The sequence below is a fragment of the Zeugodacus cucurbitae genome, chromosome 4, assembly GCF_028554725.1.
Source record: "Zeugodacus cucurbitae isolate PBARC_wt_2022May chromosome 4, idZeuCucr1.2, whole genome shotgun sequence".
NCBI lineage: Eukaryota > Metazoa > Arthropoda > Insecta > Diptera > Tephritidae > Zeugodacus > Zeugodacus cucurbitae.
Window position 1 is genome coordinate 73,535,801 of NC_071669.1, and position 20,970 is coordinate 73,556,770.

At 38.0% G+C, this 20,970-nt stretch overlaps 5 protein-coding genes across 5 annotated transcripts in view; 2 read left to right on the forward strand and 3 right to left on the reverse strand.

The window, feature by feature from the left end:
• Nucleotides 1–14,299, reverse strand: part of Slc6a1_1 (sodium- and chloride-dependent GABA transporter 1) — a 53,738-nt gene extending 39,439 nt beyond the window's left edge. The window contains exon 1 of the mRNA XM_011182552.3: nt 14,159–14,299. The gene's annotated coding sequence lies outside the window, so the exon portion shown is untranslated. The remainder of the gene's footprint in view (nt 1–14,158) is intronic.
• On the reverse strand, nt 20–18,833 carry LOC105211187 (exocyst complex component 1). Its single transcript, XM_011182527.3, has 8 exons — nt 18,030–18,833; nt 17,742–17,969; nt 17,226–17,675; nt 16,804–17,170; nt 16,617–16,743; nt 16,038–16,548; nt 14,159–15,969; nt 20–6,616 (listed from the first exon to the last, which is right to left on the reverse strand). Exons 1-7 carry the CDS (start codon nt 18,672–18,674, stop codon nt 15,622–15,624), a joined length of 2,676 nt encoding a protein of 891 aa, XP_011180829.2. The 5' UTR covers nt 18,675–18,833; the 3' UTR covers nt 20–6,616; nt 14,159–15,621.
• LOC105214843 (uncharacterized) lies at nt 244–6,353 on the forward strand. The gene is made up of 3 exons (XM_054229937.1): nt 244–267; nt 5,754–5,918; nt 5,982–6,353. The coding sequence occupies exons 1-3, from the start codon at nt 244–246 to the stop codon at nt 6,351–6,353; spliced, it is 561 nt and encodes a 186-aa protein (XP_054085912.1).
• A 221-nt stretch (nt 18,834–19,054) lies between the features above and the next one.
• Nucleotides 19,055–19,730, forward strand: LOC105211178 (uncharacterized). Its single transcript, XM_011182516.3, has 4 exons — nt 19,055–19,143; nt 19,212–19,277; nt 19,422–19,591; nt 19,652–19,730. The coding sequence occupies exons 2-4, from the start codon at nt 19,232–19,234 to the stop codon at nt 19,706–19,708; spliced, it is 273 nt and encodes a 90-aa protein (XP_011180818.1). The 5' UTR covers nt 19,055–19,143; nt 19,212–19,231; the 3' UTR covers nt 19,709–19,730.
• A 118-nt stretch (nt 19,731–19,848) lies between these two features.
• Nucleotides 19,849–20,831, reverse strand: LOC105211161 (DNA-directed RNA polymerase III subunit RPC7-like). The gene is made up of 4 exons (XM_011182497.3): nt 20,554–20,831; nt 20,351–20,485; nt 20,053–20,289; nt 19,849–19,993 (listed from the first exon to the last, which is right to left on the reverse strand). Exons 1-4 carry the CDS (start codon nt 20,698–20,700, stop codon nt 19,877–19,879), a joined length of 636 nt encoding a protein of 211 aa, XP_011180799.2. The 5' UTR covers nt 20,701–20,831; the 3' UTR covers nt 19,849–19,876.
• Between the last annotated feature and the right edge of the window lie 139 nt (nt 20,832–20,970).

Sequence of the window (20,970 nt, forward strand, 5' to 3'; positions counted from 1 at the left end):
TTCGCGTTTTTGTTTTTGCTTTCTTTCTTCTAGTATTCTTACGCTTAATGGACAAGAATATAGAGAAGGTAAATCGCAATTAAGCACAATGTGCCAAACACCACTACAACACTTTTTTGCACTTAATTTTTTATTAAAAATAAGGTAAAACGTTTCTTCGTTGCGGACACTTCTCACTCGATTTGCCAGAAATTGGCACCACTCTATTTGTACGCGAATTCCTGCTAAATTCCCACATTCACCATGATGACACTGCAAACGGAAGATGTAATTTAAGAACACTTCGCAAATCTGTGTATTTATTTCCTGGAAACCGAGCCGAAACCGAGTAGTTGATATGTATGGAGAGAATTCAATTAATATTCACGTAAATATCGCGTTTCACACACTTTTGCTCCGCTTCAAATGCTATGTTTGAGCTCAACGGCTATTGCAGGCGTTCTGTCGCTTCGTTCGTCCATTCGTCCATTTGTGCATTGAGTCGGTTGTGAATTTTACGAGCAGTGCAAGTGATTTTTTCTTTGTTATTTTTTTGTATTGCTTTTCTCATTTGCTTTGCTTCACTTATTGTTTGTCGCTTGACACTGACATGCAACGAAGAATTGACGTCCCGAAAACACCACAGCGCGGTGAGCGTGCGATCTGCCGAATGACAAGCCGGCCGACCGGTAACTTCAGCTGTACCATATACTTCACCTGTAGGCCAACGTGACAGAGCACACAACACGATTGACGGACTGACGCACGGCCTGAGCGGCTGGCTGGCTGGCTACCTGTCGTCGGTGGCGGTGGTGGTTGCAGCGGAAATATGAAATATCCCCCGAAATAGCAGCACACCGACACATGTCGGGCGGTTTGTTTTGTTTGCTCAGTCAGCGAGCAGCAAGCTACAAGAGTTGAGTTGTTGTGTTTTTCCGCTACTTCACTTGGCATTCACACACACTCTCTCTCTCGCCCTCTCTGTCTTAGCCACCTTTGCTCATCGCGCACTGCATTTTTGTGGAGTAATGTGGTAGTACTCGGTATACTTTAATAGCGGCGCTTTGTTTGCTCATCTCATCATTTGTTGTTCACCCAATTCGACGGCACTCACTCGCCTACTTCGGCTTCTACCTGCACTCTGCGCGTTCTACATGTCCACTCGAGTTTTGCTATTGTTGTTGTTGAGTTTTTGCTACTTTGATACATATGTTGGCTGCTACTGACGCCGGCGAAGAAACGTCGCTGGTGCAATGGGGTGCAATGTGTCTTGCGGAGAGCGCGATCATGGCCGTTCGATTGGCGGTCCGTCGCTTTACCGGTTTGGCATTTGGCCGCTAGTGGGTCGTTCGCCCATCAAGTGGCTTTGTTGTGATTTGTGCAATCCAGTTTGTTTTTGTTTACATTGTTGTTGTGCTTTTGCAAGAAATGCATGTCGAAATGTCGATGTTGTCGCTATTTTTAAATAATAATGATGATGACTCTGATGGACGGTGAAAAGAAAGCTTCGGTAGTGTGGTCAGAGTTTTTTATATAAAATTCTCATCGGTAAACTCCTTGGAAATTTAATGGTGGATTGCTTTTGATGAGATATTAACATCTTGCTTGACGCCCTAACAGCGAATGGCGTCCTTGGAGTCAAACCACCATCCATCTTTGCATGCGCAGCGAACCTGACTCATCTAGCACCCTTCTCCCTATGATCCGACCCTTTCGAACAGCTTGTTTCCTCCCGTTAGATGGGCCTCCCGTTAGATGACCTCGTTGACAGCTCGATTTATGCCTTCCGTTTTAACCAGGGTCTACAGTATCGTTATAACAACAACATCTTTCATTGCATATCGTGGAACCATCGTCGTTAGAAATCCCATTTCTTCTGACTGTTCTTCTAATTTGAATCCATAACACAACTCAGCTTCGATTAAGGACCACAAGCCTTTAGTCCGATTAAAAACTCTAATCCTATCATTAAATTATACACCCCATCTCCCTTTTATGATGAATATAATGAAGAATTTGATTGCAATTCGTCTCATTCACTTCTTTTTAAAGGCCAGCATTGTCTATAAATAATATCGCGTTACTAATTTCCCAGCCCAAAAGCTAGAATATATAGGAGTATACAAATGGCTACGTGCAGGCGGAGCTGTTAAAGTACCTTAACTTCAAGTGACTTTCTCACATTTGCTCCTCTGTTCTCGTTATCTGATGGCTGATGACTAATTGCAGGCAATAAAGCCTGCCGTCGAACCGTCGTCCAGGGCTTGTCTCTAATTTGTAAGAAAGGGTACGTTAGTCATTCCCTCATGCATTACAACAAAAACAGTGCGCTGAACAAAAATCACGAAGGGAAAACAACGCAGCTATGTAAAGAATTAATTGTTCGTTAGACCTGCCTTGAGAAAGGCATAAAACATATACCAGAATACTTGCCCAAGACTAGATACATATGTTTGCATGCGTACCTGTCATAACGTCGATGAATCTCAACGTAAGCACCTTCGTTTGCACCTACGCATGCATAGGAGTGCAAGAGAGAGAGAGAGAGAGTGTCGGTGCGTAGGAAATTACTCATTACGGAAGTTAATGTGTAGGAAATGTCCACTTTTACGCCGAAGGAATAGTAAAACAAACAATTTGAGCGTGGTGAGCGCGCAGCGTGGGATCGCAGTAGTTAATGACATGTGTCTGTATGTAATTCCCGTGACAGCTCATTCGCTGTCAACAGATTGTGCACAGATTGCAGATAAAAATATTGCTTTTTTGGAGTTTTCCAGACAAATGTCGCCTCAAGGTTGGCAGGACATGTCATCTGCATGGCATTGTCACCTTTCATGTGACAACGGCCGCTTTTCCATTATTTAATGTTATTCTCATTGCACACGTCCGACGCTCGTTTGTCGCCCAACAGACACAAAAACAAAACGACTAGTGAATTATATTAGAATGAAGGAATATTGACGAAAATCTAACGTGATGACGCCTTCATTAAATCAAATGCCATTCGAATGACTCGCCGATTTTATTTCAAATATATATATATATACATTTAGATAATTTATTGCGGCGAAAATGTTACTAAATTCGCTTTTTTGCTATTAAGTCAAAATAAAATTATACAATAATCCAAAATTTAGTTAGTTAATAAAAGCGCTGCTTCGTCGTCCGTCTCTGTCTCTATTCATGTTTATCGCTTATGGCTACATCATGTAAACAAATAGTTAAATTCAATTTTTCAATTTCAATGTTGAGTCAGCTCGTGTAATAATTACTTGTAAATATTTCCTCTTCGCGCAAAAACGTGCTTAATGTTTTGAAACAAAGCAATTAATATACAGAAATACAATAATCATAAAAAATTGATTGCTAATCACATCATTGATAAAAACGTTCGCTGACTGCTGTTGAAGGTCAAACAAAAATAACAAATTAGCAACTTCGGTTCAAAGTCAGTAAATCTGTGTACACACTCCTCACAATCATGCACGTTATACGAGTATACAGACAGTGGTCCTCGCCTAATGAAGTCTAATTCGAAAATACATTGCCTACAAAATACAGTTAATTCAACCAAAAAATTGTGATTTCTATCCCAAAAGCTATGTTAAAAATTTTACTTCATACATAGAAGTACATAAGGTAAAGTAAGTAATGGTGTAAATGTTTGACCGATCTGGGATGAGATGTCTATTATAACTTCTACTCCTATTTCTAATCCTTTTAACTGGGAGGTTCGGTGCTGATAATATTTTTTATATAGAACTATTTATTATACATATTATATAGTTCAAATCAGTTAGCGAAAACCGTTATATAAGTAAAATTATTATTCAACCATTTAGTCGGGAATTTAAACCAGCGAAAAGCGAATAGTTCGTAGATACCAAGCGTTCTTGTCAATTTATGCTGCTCCAACAAGTAGATAATAAAGTTAATCATAGCTTTTTTGTGTAATGTATTTTTTGTTGTTCTTTCACTTGTTTATTACAACAACAAGCATGCAGTGCGGAAGCTGAAAATATAATTAATTTATTCACCGTTTTTATCCATGCTCAAGTATGTTTTCCATTCACATACATAAATTCCAACCGTTTCATAATTATGCCGTTGTGTTAATTATGTAATGCATATATTCTTATACAATGATTCAAACGTAGAAATTCTCATTACCACAGGTGTGCAATAATTTATAATATTTTCAATATTATGCCGTTAGCGGCCTTTTATAATTTTTATGTTTATACGTTCGAAAATTGGTTAGAAAATAATTTTTTAGAAAGAACATTAAAGTTAAATTAAAGTAAATAAATTTTACTTAATTTGTAAGTGTTGAGAGTCGTAGATTTTATTCGTATGCTTTATAACACAACTTAATTTCAGTTACAGTGTTATATTTTTACAGTGCTATTTTGTCTAAATAAAAAAAATCTTTGCTTGGCCCATTGGCGTATAAGAGCATTACTTTTGCCAGCCACTGTACCATATATGTGTGTATGTATACTACTCTCGGGCTGAACTTTGTAAGCGCTTAGAACTTCTCATACATACTGAACATTTTATTATTTAACATTAAAATTAAGCTACTCGAGCATTCAGAGGCTTTAGTTAATTGAAGTTAACCTTTCATCCAATCGTTAGATTCTAAGGGACCCCAAACGTTTTGGTTGACTGCTTAGAATAACAGCGGTTAAGTTATTATTAATATGATACGTGGAAATTCTCAGCTCACACACAAATGAGTGTAGAAAAATACATTCAAAATACGCTTAGTACATACAACTTAAGTACGAAGGAAATATATGATTTAAATAAATGTATGCGAGCTAAAAGAAAACGAGATTTTCGACCTCAAGTATACGTTATACTTCATTGCCAATGTTTCGATTCTTGAAAAAATACGCTTTTCAAAATCATTCCGTTATTTACTTAAATTTACTCTCAATTAACAAATAAAAGTAGATATACCAGAATGCAGCAGAGGTACGATCTTAGCGAACCGATTATGTTATTCAGGACAGAAGAGTTTAGATACTCAAAATTATACCAAAACAACTCCCATCCGCAATAGTTTCACTCTAATCTACCATACAACATCCTCACATTTGACGATACTAAAAACCTCTGATTATTTTGTATATTTCACCCATTAAAAATAAATTGATTGTTGCTCCAATAATTAACCCTCACTTTTAATGTAAATACCACAATAATTACTTTCCAAAATAATTGTCATAGATTAATGAAAGATATATTGAATTTAAATGGACATTTTAGAAGCAAAAACAAAGTAGCGGATTACAAAAAAACCCAAAAGGCCGCACTTTTGGTGATAAATTTTACCAAAAAGTGGAGAAGTCATCAGCTTTGTAATGTATTACATGCAGAAAGATCAAGCAATTAATCGCCAGTGGATTCCATCAAGATATCTGGATTAAACATATCACAAATGGCAAACTGTATGCAAGAAGTTCTTACAATCGCTTTACCAGTTTCAGGAAGCGAACACATCATCGTTAACTTAAAGATCTCAACACAACACACTTGTGTCACCCCTGTTTATTGAAAAATAATTAATAAAACGACGTGATCTAATGGCCACTCCAAGCTGAACCTCGTTTCATTGCCAACGTGAGTTTTATTAATCGTGGATCGGTAGCGAACATGGAGAGAGGCATATTTCGAGCAGCTCTAATCCTCAGCCTGTTGATTGCAAGTTTCACATAAATCACTATTAAAATACTAGGAAGCAAATAATATTTTCCAAACATTTACAGATCCGTGTGTGGGCAAAGGTGGACTTCTATAATACGGAATGTACTGTCACCGATAGGAGCTATGTCTACTTCGATACATGCAGAATTAAAGCGGTTAATCGCACGTACAAATACTTCTCGATGTGCGCCAAGTTTCCCAGACGTCAAGCAGTTCACAACATTTCGGTGAGTACTGACATCATTGTGCACCATATTAATTACACATATTTGTATTCACGAAAAAATCAGATGGCCTTTGCTTTACTACGAAAAGCCAACGGCTATAAGCCCTTCTTGTACAATTTCACTGTGGACGCCTGCAAATATATGAAGAAACGCAATAATCCCGTTATTAATTATTTTCACAGTTGGTTTGAGAAATATTCCACGATTAACAGAACTTGTCCTTATGGACCGGTAAGGTCGTCTCATGTTGGTTTCCCACCACACCTGCGACTAGCTAATCCGCACTTATCATTTATTTCCAGCAAGATGAAGTCGTCGACAAACTTCCTGTTAGTCACATCAACCATTTGGCAACAGAAATTCTTCCGGTGCCACTCGGTGAATATGTGTTTCACACAAGCTGGTATTTCTACAATACCAAAGTGGCAATTGTGAAGTTGTTCTTTCGAATATTGTAATCAATCAAAATACGCTTGAAATAAAAATGCACAGTTGTAATCACTTTAAAGTTTAGATATTCACATTCTTTTGAGGGATATATACATACATGCATACATAGCTCCATTAAGCAACCACAAATCGGTATATTGGTCATTAATATGCAATAAGTCTTCTCGAGAGTATGCTATGAAAGATTGGAGTCGATCCTCAACCGTATTATAGAACTTTATGATTTGAGTTTTATTTTCGGAAGATTACTGAAATTTGGAAGAACCTATTGCTTTATTTTAATCTATAAAATGCCTGACGTACCATATATGGTACATACGATTTAAGACAATTAAGGCTTCGTAATTCGATCGAATCAATCTGTATCGAAGTTTGGCTTACTCACAGTAGGTGTCATAAATGCTAACGGTTATTTAAAAATTACCACAGTTTTCAGAAGTTTATACTTAGTTGATAGTGAACTAACGAAGTGGTCAGAGGTCTATTTTAGAGCTGAACTCATGTATTTAAGGGTTAAGTCTGGAATTTTTTCGGATATTTGTGTCCTCTTCTATCTAATATTTATTATGCGAGTTCGATTCGAGTTTTGATATGTCAAATGGCAGTACAGTAGCCAGCGTAATCAGATAAAAAAGGAAGAATCACTGCCTCTAATAATTATCCGTAACAAATCTTACTCATAATTGAAAGTTTCAAGACGAGTTCCATCCAGCTTCTTTTCTGAAGTCTTCCACAATATATGTAACTAGTATCGAAAATTATTGAAGGCAAAACTTCATTAAAAACATTATCGCAATTGTACATGTTATGACGACGAACTTTTTATTGGAACTTGCTTTGTGCTGGCACATATCCACTTCGCCATTCCGACCTAACCAATAATTTTGAATTTTGCTTTGCGTGCACAGAAAACTCTTTTGTTTCGGTTTTTGTTTAACTGAAATGTCAAAACACGAATAATAAACGTCGGTAATTAAATTTTATTTGCCTTAAGTTTCGCTAATACTAAATTCTATTAAGTATTCGCGGAAGCAGAAACGATAAAAGTTTTCAATTAATTCATATTGAACATGAAATAACCAAAAACGGAAATTCTACGTTTTAAAAGCCACAATTTAAACATTTTCATGAAAAACATATGTAGAAGTAGTGTTTATATATGTACTATATATCTATCTACTGTTATATGTACAGATGCTTATTAGGTTCGTATTTCATTCAAAAGCATTGAATGAATGCAAAGTTATTAAAATCTTGACCGAACAACCGTTGCTTTGCGGGTTAAGTTTCAGTAATCCCCTGCAGATCAATTACCCTCGCATAAATATAGAGATCAAAACCGAATATACCGCCTTCCTTTACAGACCTTTGGCGCTTGTTTTAATAATATTCATTATTTAATTTCATATGCATAGACACATAGAATATGCATGCATAAGTAAGTGAAATAAGAATGGCGAGTTCCCTCGAAGTGTTACGTATTCATAGTGCCACGGAGATTGTATGTTGACAATTAAGACGGTTCTTTGAAGAATGCAAATAATACCGAAATTATTAATCACCATATGTATGCACCGAATGCATTGCGCTTGTCTACAAAATTATTCAAACGCATCCATATAGAGTTAGTGTTTTGAATATTAACCGGCTTTCCGCGAAGCGCGAATGTTTTGCGACTTTTTAATTTGTTTGAGCGAATCAAAAAATAAACAAAACACCGCCAACTGCTTCGGCAAGGCTGTCGATTCTTTAATTAGAACTATAAACAAGTTCAAGTTATGCCAAACGCTCAGTGAAAGAGTAGAGTAATCAATGTTTAACTTTAAACCAAACAAAATACATAGAAACACACGTCAGGCAAGAGAGCACTAAAGCACATCTCCAACAGAATAGCTACAGAAAAGAGCTGTCAGAAGGCTGAACTGGTTAAATGTTATTTCTTCTAAGGCGCCTGGCAACCAACTCTTTGCGGTTTAAATAGAGCAGAAGAACAAGTTGTCGAAGTGAAAACTCTAGCTAAATATATACATGCAATTCTTAATATAAATATATGTATGTGTATGTATTAAGTAAATATCCAAGTCAAATTCCAATAACAAAAAATATTTCAAACCCAAATCTCCAAGCGGCAAGTCCATTGAAATTTTGTTTAATCTTCTTAGAATCCTGTTTCAATATTTCTACTAATCTAACTCAGAAGAAGGAGATCAACGGTTTTTAGTCTTCTTACCATAAAATGGACCATATGTAATTTGACCCAAGTGATCCCAAAAGAGCGCTTGTGTCGGAGAAAAGGCAAAAAACAAAGGTTTATGGAATAAGGAATGGGGTTAGGAGATTATGTTTATAAATTCGAAAAAATACTTATACGTATTGTATTGTCCTGGCTATTCGGCTTAAATAAATATTTGTAGACTAGTAGTCATAACAGTCTTTAAAATGTCGCAAGGAACGACACAATTTGAATCGCAAATTTACACTAAATTAATATCAGATCCCTTCAGCGATTTCCAGTCCATGAAGCCAACGTACTCGACTACATGCAATGGGACCACGTTCAGATATTTGAGTCTTCAACATTTTCATTGCAGCACTGTTGTCGCCACAAACTTTCCAACTCATCTTCTAACGTTCTAGTTGCTTCGAACTGCCATTTTTGGTCGCGCCACTGAAACGCTTGCACGCAGAAGTATTTATGAGTGGAACCATTACACTTGAGAGTCGTACAACAATTCCATTACCAACTTTGTAACGCACGACTTTACCCATTTGGTAAAGGTGTACTTTCTACATTTTTCCTTCTGCTTTTAAGTCACTTAAGGCATTGTAGAACGGACAGCAACTCATCCGCCGCAAGTAAAGCGGAATTATTGCGCATGCGCACGCTCACGTAGTCCTCCACTGGTCCTCCAGCTAATCTTCCATTTCGAGGCAAAATTACTGCTTTCATTTGTGGTTTCGATTTTATTAGCCACGCTCGATTCGCTGCCGTTCTAGCATGAGATTCTATTTCATTAGCCATTTCCTTGAGATTTGAACCATTTTCTTAATTCCTTCTTCATTTCTCACTGCACTGTTGTTGCATTTTTGTGCGGCTAACCTTTTTTGGGATTACACAATGAGAATGAGAAAAAAACTAAAAAGCAAACTCTACAGGAACAACAAGCAAACCGCAGTTCTCCTAGCGCTGGAGGGCGGTCGTGATCGCGCAGATCGCAGGCTCAGATTGTGGAGATGCGCTTCAAACGCCTAGCTGGCTTTCGCTAGCCATTGCGACAACTCTCAGGTGTCGTTTAGTGCTGCTTGTTTGCCCTCCACTTTGTTGTTGTTTCACTACAATTCTCTATTGGTCCGTTGTGTATGTGTTGTTGTGATGGTTACTGTCGTCGAGACCACAGCGCTTGCGCGAATCTCGTATAATCACAGTTATGACTTCATTTTCCCACATAAATTTTTGCCGAGCGAAGCTTCAAAATCATTTGAAGATAAAATACAAAATATAAAATGTAATTTATTCAAGCTTTTCGTTTATTTTCTTCGTGTTTGTTGGTTTGTGGGAGTGTGTGTTTGCGGCTGTTGGAATATTAATAGCGGTGATGCTGCGGTTTTCAGTTTTCAAACATTTTGCAATGCATTTCAATGGCGATGCAATCTTTCAAATGTACACGTATTTCTTTGTACCGGCAACCAAGCACATTCAATCATACATATCATAAATACAAACGAACTTGTCTGGGATTTCCTGCTCAATTTAAATAATACAGAACATATCTTACAATCTTATCCGTTTTTAGCACAGGTGTCAATACTTCTATGGAGCTCCTTTCATATAAAAAGATTTTCAATGCTAGAGAACACACCGTATAAGAAGACGAACAAAGGATCTCTTGGAATGAAATCTAGCTTAAACCAAACACTGAAGTTCTGAAATGCGTTAGAGAAAAACTCCGAGCAAATGCTGTCAAATTGACTAACCGTAATTCGATATGAATAAAATCTTGCAGAGTGATAAGATATCAAGCATCTCAACTTGAACTTTCGAAATATTTTGCAGAATGTATCTTTGTCCGCTGTTAAGGACAAGGAGTTGCTTGATGTTTTTCTACCTCAGAAATGGCAGAGCACGGCATGTGGCACAAATATTACGTGATCGCCTTAGTAATTGGTCCAAAGACAGATGACGTGAAAGTTTTTCAAGTTAACGAAACCAACACTTTACTTTAGAGAGCGATCCTGTGTAGTCATAGGGCACTGTCCTATTGGAGAGCCCAGCCTGCTGTTACTATAAACACATATATTTATAATTCTACAGTGGCCATACTTTTTAATGAAATTCACACCTTTTTGGCACTTTCCACAATAATTTGTATTCTAAACACAGTGACTAAAGTAATTATAACTCTTAATGGTACTAGGCACTAAAGGCACTTGTAGAATGTCTGCGCTTTAATGTAGAAATGCTAGAAACCCTTAACAGTGCAAGATTCAATGAACTTCCGAAGGAAACCCTTCAAATAAACCAGGAACGTGTTCGAAATATATTATGCTCGTATTACATTTGATGTGTGTATGTAATTACGGAGCAACACTCTTTGTACTAAGTAAATATGTAAGCACTCACATGTGTTTGCATACCCAGCAGTGTACACTGGTACTGTCCATTCTTCTTTACTAGTTCTTTTCTGTACTAGTTATACTTGGTAAAACACTAGTCGCCACAGAAGAATTTCGCGTAAACTACGGTCGGATCTCTCAGAGAAGTTGATTGGTGTTTCCTGGCAAGATATACTATCGTAGCTTTGTATGGATGTCTTGTAAGTATGTTAAAAATATAAGTTCAACCAGGTATTGACAGGAATCGGTCATACACATTTCAAAATCTCCACTTTGGACCAGTGCAAACCCACAACATTTTGAAGTTCACCACTCGAAACCTTATTTGAGTGGATATCTACATATAATTAGAACTCCCGCGGTCGCTTGTTCATAGCACTTTCCGCCATCGCTGGTCGTCTGCTGCGAAAAGGTGTTAACTTCAATGGTATTCTACATTAACGGTGCACCACAAGGTTTACCTAACTGCACATACATACAGTACCCATGTACATGGGCTTATGTGGTCACATGTATGTATGTATGTATGTATGTAGATCGCATTTACTTAGTACCGAGTTCTCACTTTATAGACTTATTTTAACAGTTGACTAAGTACAGACACACGAATGTGCTTACGTTTCTAGTACAAATACAGTTTTATGGCAAAACAACTGTGTTTAATGAACAACAACAAACGGCACAATAGAAATGACGATGACAACAACAACAAAGCGATAATAACGACAACTTAGTAAAACAAAAAACAAAACAAACGAGGCATTAGACCTTAGACCTTTTTAACAACCGATCGTGTTTTGCTTTCTTTGCCTACTCCTTGGTTCTTGCGGCTGCGCACGACGTCCCAACTGCCTCCGCGGCCCAGTTCATGTCGCCACTCAGCCACTCATCATTCCAGTTTTACCAAATAGAATACTCGCACCCAATGGTGGAGGCAGCCAAACCGAGCCAAGTTGAAGTTGAAGTTTAAACCGCTTTCGTATAACCTCGAGCTCGAGCTTACGGTTGTATGCAAACAAAAACCCAACAACAAAGGTTGAAGAGACGACAGTGAAAAAAGACAATGCCGTCCACACAAAAACAACAAGGGAAGACTTAAAAGAAAGGAATGACAGACGGAACATTGGCAGTTATTCAAGTGAGTCACAGCTGCGAACGAGCTGTGCAAAAGGCAGAGACAGTTAAATTTTTGAAATTCACCTCATACCCGCTCCGCTTGCGAGTGCAATAAACAGGAGGTGGAGGCAGACGGCGAGGCTTGTTAAGGCAAATAAAACACGAGTTCAATAAAAGACATGGGAAGTACTCGAATTGGGTGCAAGCAAACGGACTGTCGGTCGGTTGAACTGGATTCGCGAATTCGGCTTTTGGGCAAGCAGCTGCGCCAGCTGACGCAAATTATAGTCGCACATGTTTTAACGTTGGCATAAAATAGGATAACCGCGATGTCGAGCATTCGCATATGATTGTAGTATGTACAGAGGTGTCTAAAAGTAAAAAAAAAGAAAAGACCTTCGAGTTCAAGAAACTTTGCCAGTCTGCTTTTAAATGTTACTAAGCCCTAATAGACGACTTTTCTTAAACTTCTTGAAAACTATCTTCGTATTACGGTCAAAGAGTGCAGGACTCTTGTAAGCTTTTGATTCCTATTGGGTCTTGATGTGTTTAGACTTGGAGAAGACTTGACGATCAGTTTGACAGTAAAGCTGGTCGATGACTTCACTTGGTGAAATTGAAGAACATTTTGATAAAAGCGGCAAACAGAACAAAGCAATGTCATCCAACACATTACTTCGTACAAATTTCAAAAGAAGTCGCCCAAAGTCCGTTCATAGAAAAATCATCTATAATCCATGAATTCAAGGATCCATTTCAGCATTGGGTCGCGTGAAAAAGAACACTGTGGACCTTGCATCTACAGATGATTTAAAACGCTGTTCTTTAAAGAGCCAGCCATATTTATTATGAAACAAAACAAAAACAATTTCGTGATTTGTGTGCCAAAAGCCAGAAGGTAATAAACCCCGAGAATTAAAGTCCGCAACAATTGCTATTCCACGAAACAATTTAAATGTGATGGCGAGTTCGTAATCAGGAAGACGGTAAAGCGAATGGTAATAGCAACAACAACACAGCCAACCATCGGAAATTCTACTTATTCTCAGCAATCAATGCAAAAGAGTGGAGGGCTCCTGCAAAAAGTTAATAAGGCACGAATTTTCTGCATTTACATACATACATACATATGTACATATGTATTTAATAGTATATGTGTCAGTATGCACGAAGCAAATAAGCAGGAGCGCTGGATTGTCCATTAACTCGGGTAATTCAATGTACATATGTTTGTTGTTTTTTGTTTTTAAGAATCTTGGTTGCAGTGTCTTTAATACTAAGGCAAATGGGTTCATGTTTATAAGCGCTCGGAGTCGATAGAACTATTATTATTACCTTTAATAGATGCATTAGAGTGGCTCTTTTCTTCAAACTTTCAGTTGACTACTTTATCCATTGTAAAAAATTTTGGCGAAAATTGAAAATTTATTGATTTTTTATAAAAATCGAATAATACTTTGATCGCTTAACGGGTTCACTAAATACTAGACACTTTTATGATCGACACATCACAAATTAATAAAATTGTTTTTAAAATAAGAAACCTTTAAGGATATTCCGACAACACATTTTTTGTCGACCTGTGTAATTTTAATGTCGAAATTATGATCTGTGGATAATGTTGATTTATTATTCTCCAAATTAGTAATAAAAAATCGAATTTACTCAAAATGTATATAAACACTGGAGGACTCATGTATCGGATAGAATCTTAACCTAAAAAATTAAAATAGTTCACAGCTGAGTTTGCGTCTTTTCCTGGCGCACCCTACCGCAAGTGCGGTAAAAGTGCGCATGACCAAACGAGAGTCCATTGAAAGATCCAAAATGAGTCGCAAAACAAGTCGAACATGTTTTAGGGAGCTTTCCTCTTCCGCTTTCCTCTAGCATCACATCTGACCTAGCATGGTTTCTCAGCGTTTTACAAGATCACACAAACACACACACATACAGACTGGGGCTTTTAGTTGGGTTTATATAAATATTAATGTATACAAGGATCGATCGCAGTTACTTGGTTGACCCCGCAACAAAAGCAATTTGTGCTGACTCCCTTTTACCTTTTATTTGTTCGTTGTTTTCGCCCCAAGTGATTCTGGTTGCCGCAAGCAGGATAACACAAACAAAGACCTTCCAGTCATGTAGTCACTGAATTTACGCGAATCCAACAACTACTGATCAGCCGCACACTCACGTTCAACGCGCAAAAGCAATTTCACTAGCACTCACTTTGGTTGTTGTATTTAACATTTGCCATTTATTATTTATTATTTATTATTATTGCTGCTTGGCGACTTTTATTGCTTCACTGTTGCTTATTTATTATTATTATTTTTTTTTTTGCTCTTCACCCTTTCCACTTGTTGAAACAAAATCTCATTTCACTTTAGTAAATGCACAGGACCGAAGCGTTGACACGTCTCAATTTTGAATCTTCACTTTTTGTTGTTGTTGTTGTTTTTTCAAAATCGCATATTCAAGAATTCACACTTTTGTACATACATATGTATGTTGGCTTGCGTTCACCAGCAAAAAAGGCTGCTGCAAATTAAACGGCATTGGCGACAACAACAATGCCAATGCATGACAACAAAACGCCAAAAGTCTGAAATGCAAAAAGAATTTTGTTTGTAAATAAAAACAGAAAGGCACACACACACTCGCGCACCTTCTTGGCCAAATCGACTTCACGTTCGAACACTCAGAATCGCACTGAAGCAGAACTTGCCGGTGGAGCTCACTTCCAGCCGCTCAGCGGCGGTCGCACAGCGAAATAGCTTTTAGCGTGTTGAACGGTGGGTGCTGACAGGGGGCTGCTACAACGAGTGTAACTGGGGCTGAGCGAGTGAGTGAGCTGTTTTATTATCATTGCTACTGCTCCGCGGCACCGGGCGCTCTTGCGAGCGTGTTTTATGTTTACTAGAGAGAGAAGTTTGTATTGCGAGCCCCAAAACATGATCGCGGTCAGGGGTTCTCAAACCTGCTGTGATGTTGAGGAAGACTCCCATAAGAAACCGCCTAATTCGTGTTAGTTTACCATAAAAGCTAAAGGTAGAAATCGAAAGTGAGAGTGAAATCCGAACTGAATATAAAGTTCGTTGGTGTCACATATCCTAACTACAATCACATCTAAATTCTGGTGTGGTATTCAAAAACCACCTCTATCAGCCAACTTTTGAAGAATTTGTTATGTTTCTATAACAACCATAATGTTTGTTTGTTTGTATGTATATCAGTGTGGTATATTTCGTTTGTTATTTGCATATGCTCTATTGCACTTAGAAATAATACATAAACTGCATGTCTTTGTAAACTAACATATTTCCATATCTATATTGAAAAGCAATAATTTTTGTCACAAGGTGCACAAAGCTAAGCTTTACATTCGTAATCATCGTAATAACCGTAATAATAATAATACACAATACTCATAAAAATATTTGAAAATGATTTTCGTTCTACAAAACTAACGAAATACTCGGCTGCTCCAAATAAGGTCTTATTGGCCGTAATGTACATACATTCAATGGGAACGCGCGATGTCCGAGAAGAAGTTCAATATGTCTTGTATGTTGAATTCCAAAGTGATCATCGCGCCCGCATAGCACTTCTGTATGCGTTCCTCCAGAAAATTATATTGCGCAATGAACTCTTCCTGCATGGCGTGCCACACCACTTGTAGGAGATTCTCCTCTTCACAGAGGTGTTTCTCTACCTTCTTGTAAAGATTCTCCAGGCCCTTTTTGACCTCACGTGCCGGATACTGGCTGATGACTTTACGCAACTCCTGCTTAGAGAACGCCATTTGGTAGCTGATCTCCGTCTCTTTGACACCTTGAGCGACCTTTTGTTGGACACCTTCAAAGAAGAGCTGAAAGCATAAGAAAGGAAGCATGTGTGCAATATGGATAACTGAGCGATTATTATGAGAGAATTTACATTTAACTTTTCCAGCGGACGTCCAAAGTATTGTATGACATAAACCTTTAGCGCGTCATTATAACGCATTTTGGCTTCCTTCTTCATGGCGTCCAGACCGGGCACCTTCAATTGCGCCAGCAGGGAGTACATGTGGTGGTAGTTTTCCATGCGCACGACTTGCGACGGCGTTTTCGGATGCTCCTGGGCATGCACAGTGATGCTCTCAAATATCGAATTCACCAACTGCAGATACCACTTTTCCATGTCGGTGCGACGATCCGATTTGCGGAAGATCCCCTCGGAAGTCTGTGCGAAATACTCGAAGTTCTCCACGTACGGCAAGATGCCGCACTTGGAACGCTTAGGCACTTTGGCTTCTTTGATCGACAAAAGTTGTTGTTGCATGAAACGATCAAAGTTCCGTTTGACTTGTACCAACGCCGAGGCGAAGGTCATACTAAGGAAGGAATGTGTGTCCTGCGCGGACATGACATGCTGCGTTAGGCGCACGAGCACATAAAGAGAGTAGCTACAAACAGAAGCACACAAGAAATTAAAGCTTATCAATTTGAATTCAGGATCTCATGGGCAACTTACAAACTGTCAATGCGTTCGAAGCTTTGTATAAAGCTCACCAGCTCTGGCTCTAAACAACCAAATAAAGCGATCATCAACTTGCGCACCTCTTCGTTAATTTGGCGATCAATTTTCTTCTGGGGGAATCCTACAACACAAGCATTGAGTACGACTTAACGTTCCACATGACAAAATACAGCGAACTTACCACTGGCATCCCCTCCGCCACTTGCCGATGTTGGTGAGGCCAGAAGACTCGCTGAGTCAGTGCTCTTTTCTAAAACTTCCAAAGTGGTTTGAGTATTCTTCGATGTTGGACTAATTACGTCCATTTGGAAAAAGTTTATGCAGAACATCTGCTCTTGCAGCGCAACGGGCTCCAGCTCCGCCAACACCTTTTCCAGCACTGAGTCAAAGCGTTCGCGATCGGCGTTCTCCACACCAGGTCCCCATTGGTCGCGATTCACACCTAAGGTGCCGTAAGGAGCCGCTGATACAGCGGATTTCTTCGATGATGCTGAAGTATCCAGATCTTCACGAGACGTTCGTAATTTCTCGGATATTTGCAATTTAGCCTATATACAACCATACGAATTAGACGAAAATGTGTATATGAAATGAGTGACGTACCAAAGAAAAGAAGTTCCTGATATCACGTTCATAAATCTTGCTTAGCGATGTGGTGTAGACGCGCGTCAAGCCATCATAAGTCTTGCGGTCCATAGCCTTTGTCCAATGCATAAGCTCTGTGTAAGGTGTTAGCTCGCGGTGCACCGCTAGGTGATTCGGCAGCACAAGCTCAGTACTCATTGCGGTGTTATCCCCCATTTCATTTCCCAAATGTATAAATAAGTTATTCATAAAACGGCTAACAATTCCAGAGAACTTTGCCTTCCATTTCTCAAATCGTTTACGTTGGTCTTGCACTGCTTCTAGGCGAAGCAGAGTTGGATCAATGTCGCTGTTCATCGCTTGTTGTAAGCTTTGTGCGGCAGCAATGGCAGCCTTTCTACCGGCAACGGTTTTTAAATCTGGTTCATCCAACGCATGTTGATGTACGTGTGGCAGATCCAGCTGAGACTGTCATAGTTTCATTAATATTTGTTTTATTTTTACACAGTTCGATTTTAACAACAAATTACTTACAATTACTTTGTTCAATTCTTTCATCAATTTTATGTTGTTGTTGTTTGCAATTTCTATCATTGCATTTTTACCACCAATCTTCTCCATGGTCTCCTTCACATGTCCTAAAATCTCTTCATACGAGTCCAAACGTTTTTCAAAACCATCTGCTTCAGCGATGGCTTTATCAATGTGCTCCATTAAAGCAAATACTTGCTTTTCAGACGCCAGCACACTTTGAATGTTTGCCTGACAAATAAGCAATATCACAAACACTGCGTAAATATGTTAATTATTTCGTACACATACCCCATCCAAATCATGAAGTTCCTTGGACAACTTTTCAATAAGTTGCTCCGCGTCCTTCACTGCAAAGTCACATTCCGAAAACAACTTTCCTAATTCAGTAGCTTCCTTGTCTGTAAGTGCGGTAAATTCCTGCGCTTCTTCCTCGTCATCTGAATCTTGAATATTTTTTTGTTCGGCACTCCGTCCAGCGGCCAATTTTTCCGGTGATTTGTCGTTTAGCCACGCATTGGGCACATTTCGGAATTCTGCTCGCTGCGTTCTCACATACTTTTGTATCTGTTTGTACAGCACAGCAAGGAAATTTTGCCGTTCGTGCAAATTTAAGGCATACCATTTATAGGTTTTCTCCACCTGAATATCAAATTCATGTGTTTCAAACTGTTCGTTCCGGCCATCCACCCACTTAATCTCCTCCAGTTGCCAGGTACGCTTCTTTTTATACTCGCCTTCTCTCTGCTCTGACTGCTTCACTATGCATACAGTTACCACCGGCACAGGCGGCGGAGTAGTAACAATACATAAATAACAAGCCTTCTTCTTTTTAAATGTTTTTGTCACCGTCACCACAGACAACACTCGCTCGCCACTTCCATTGAACAGCTCTTTCTGTAGAATGTGTTTAATGTTTGCCAAAGTAGTCAGCATTATAAATACAAAAAAAAGAATTCCGATTTGTTTTTACAGAAAAGTTAAAAACGTTGAAAGTTCATTGAAAATACAAGAAAAATTCCAATTATTACACTTGACGCCCTCTTTGCAAAATACCAATTGATGACAGTTTCGACTGCCAAACACAGCTGATTGTGTGAAAACAGTGCTGCAAAGCGCTTGAAAATTTGCTACAAATTTTCGATATTCATATAATTAACATTGTTTAATATTGGTTTTCTGTGTAAAATGAAATTCTCTGGATATATCAATCAAACTATACTTAAATTTTAGATAAAAATATCTTCAATTGTTATAAATATTTTATTTTAACAAAGTTTTGACAATGAAATATGAACGGTTTTTCGAAATAAACTGTCGACTTCGAGAATTATTTTTCGAAGAAATAAATGTCAAATGTTCCAATAGATTTTTCTTGTAGTTTTTCATCGAGCTAACAACTGACGTGAGTGCGAATTAAAAAATAATAAATCTAAATGTTCTTTATTCTTAATTATATTTCTATTTGAACAGGAATAAATCAATCTACAGATATGTTGGTGCAACACGTTTTGAAACAAGGCCTTTTGGTTAGAAACGGTAATATAAAGTTTTTAGGAAAATTTATTTTTAATAACCCTAGACATTACATAACCTTTTCCACAAATTTTACTCCCATGGAAAAGTATTTTTTATGAAGTAAGCTTATCGTAGTAAATGACTAACTTCAATACATATTTTCAGCTGGAGCTCTGTCGCGCGCAGCATACCATGGTGGTCATCATCAGCAGTCGACATTGAACGATCTGCCCGTGCCAGCAGGTGATTGGCAGGAACAGTACTCCCGCCAGAACACCAGGTACAATGCATGGTTAGCCGCGGGACTTCTTTTCTTCGCCGGCACCATTGGTTTCGTAAGTCTACTGAATATAATAATATTGGGAAGACACACAATTATCTTTGTTTTATATTAGGTGAAGACATCTGGCGTCATCGAATTGAACAGCAAAGCACCAGAGTCGCTTGACTAGATAGTTATTTAGCCTAATTCCATGTACTATGCAGCTTATTATAGGTGTGCATTAAAATAAGTCTAATGTAGCCGACGAGGAGTTGCTTAAGTTAAAATCATAACATTGTTGAGCAAAAATAAAAAAGTAAAAAGTCAATGTGAGATGTAAAAAATATATACTTTTATTTTAATATACAGGACCATCATCAAGATTGTCATCTTCTTCATTATATGATTCACCATTGTCAAAGTAACTATTTCCGTAATCGTTTTCATCGTCCATTTCTTCGTCTGCCGGTGCTTCCTAGAATATATATAAGATATAAATTTTGGTTTTATTTGTTTCTTGCTTTTCCGACGCACTTCTTCCTCCTCTTCATGTTCTGAATCAGATGTAGCTTTTGTAATATCTTTTTCGTCTTCATTGCGCTCCTTTTCTTCCAGAACTTTTAAGCGGTCGTCAATATTTTTAGGCTTCTTGGTTACGATTTTGTCCCCTCCTGCTACACGACGTTTTTTCTGTGTAATGTGCAATTCAGTTGGCATCATCTGCCAAATAAAATCCGCTTTCGTTTTCGTTTTAGCATTTTCAACCGCGCTCTGCAAGATTTTTATATAATTTGTTAGTAATTTGTGCGTGAAGACTATGCAGTGATCTTACCGCCCATTGATCAGAATAGCTCTGTAAGGTACTATTACCATTTGAAATTTTAGGAGCGAGGAAATAGGGTGAATCGCGCATGTGGTTAATATACGCTTCCCTCCAAAGTATTTGATAATTTTGTGCTGCGGTCGTCTAAAATTTAATATAGATATAATTAAACCTTAGACATATTGACTAGTGACACAACTTTATATTTTTACCTCAAGTTTCACCGGTTTAGACATAAGTGGAGGAAATGTTGGTGGAGGTGCCGTCTGCACTTGGGGAATGTCCTTGCCAATACAACCTAAAGTCTGCAGTTGCTCTTGAGTTAGTGAACCAGTTTTACCACGTCCTCGTCCTGCCATTTTGATATTTGTTATGTACTAATTGTATTTATCTTAATGTAAAATCAGTGTTTTGTTATAATTTAGCTCTTTTTAAATCGACTTCAAAATAAATTAATAAAACCTAACCTTATATTTCATTGTTTTGATTTCTACCAGGGTTGTCGATGCAAATAAAAATAGGAATGAAAATTATGAAATAGTACTTTTATGTTCCAAATATTTCAGTATCGTCAGTTTTCAATTCAAATGCATTTTTAATTAAATAAAACTATATGTTTTAATTTTTCA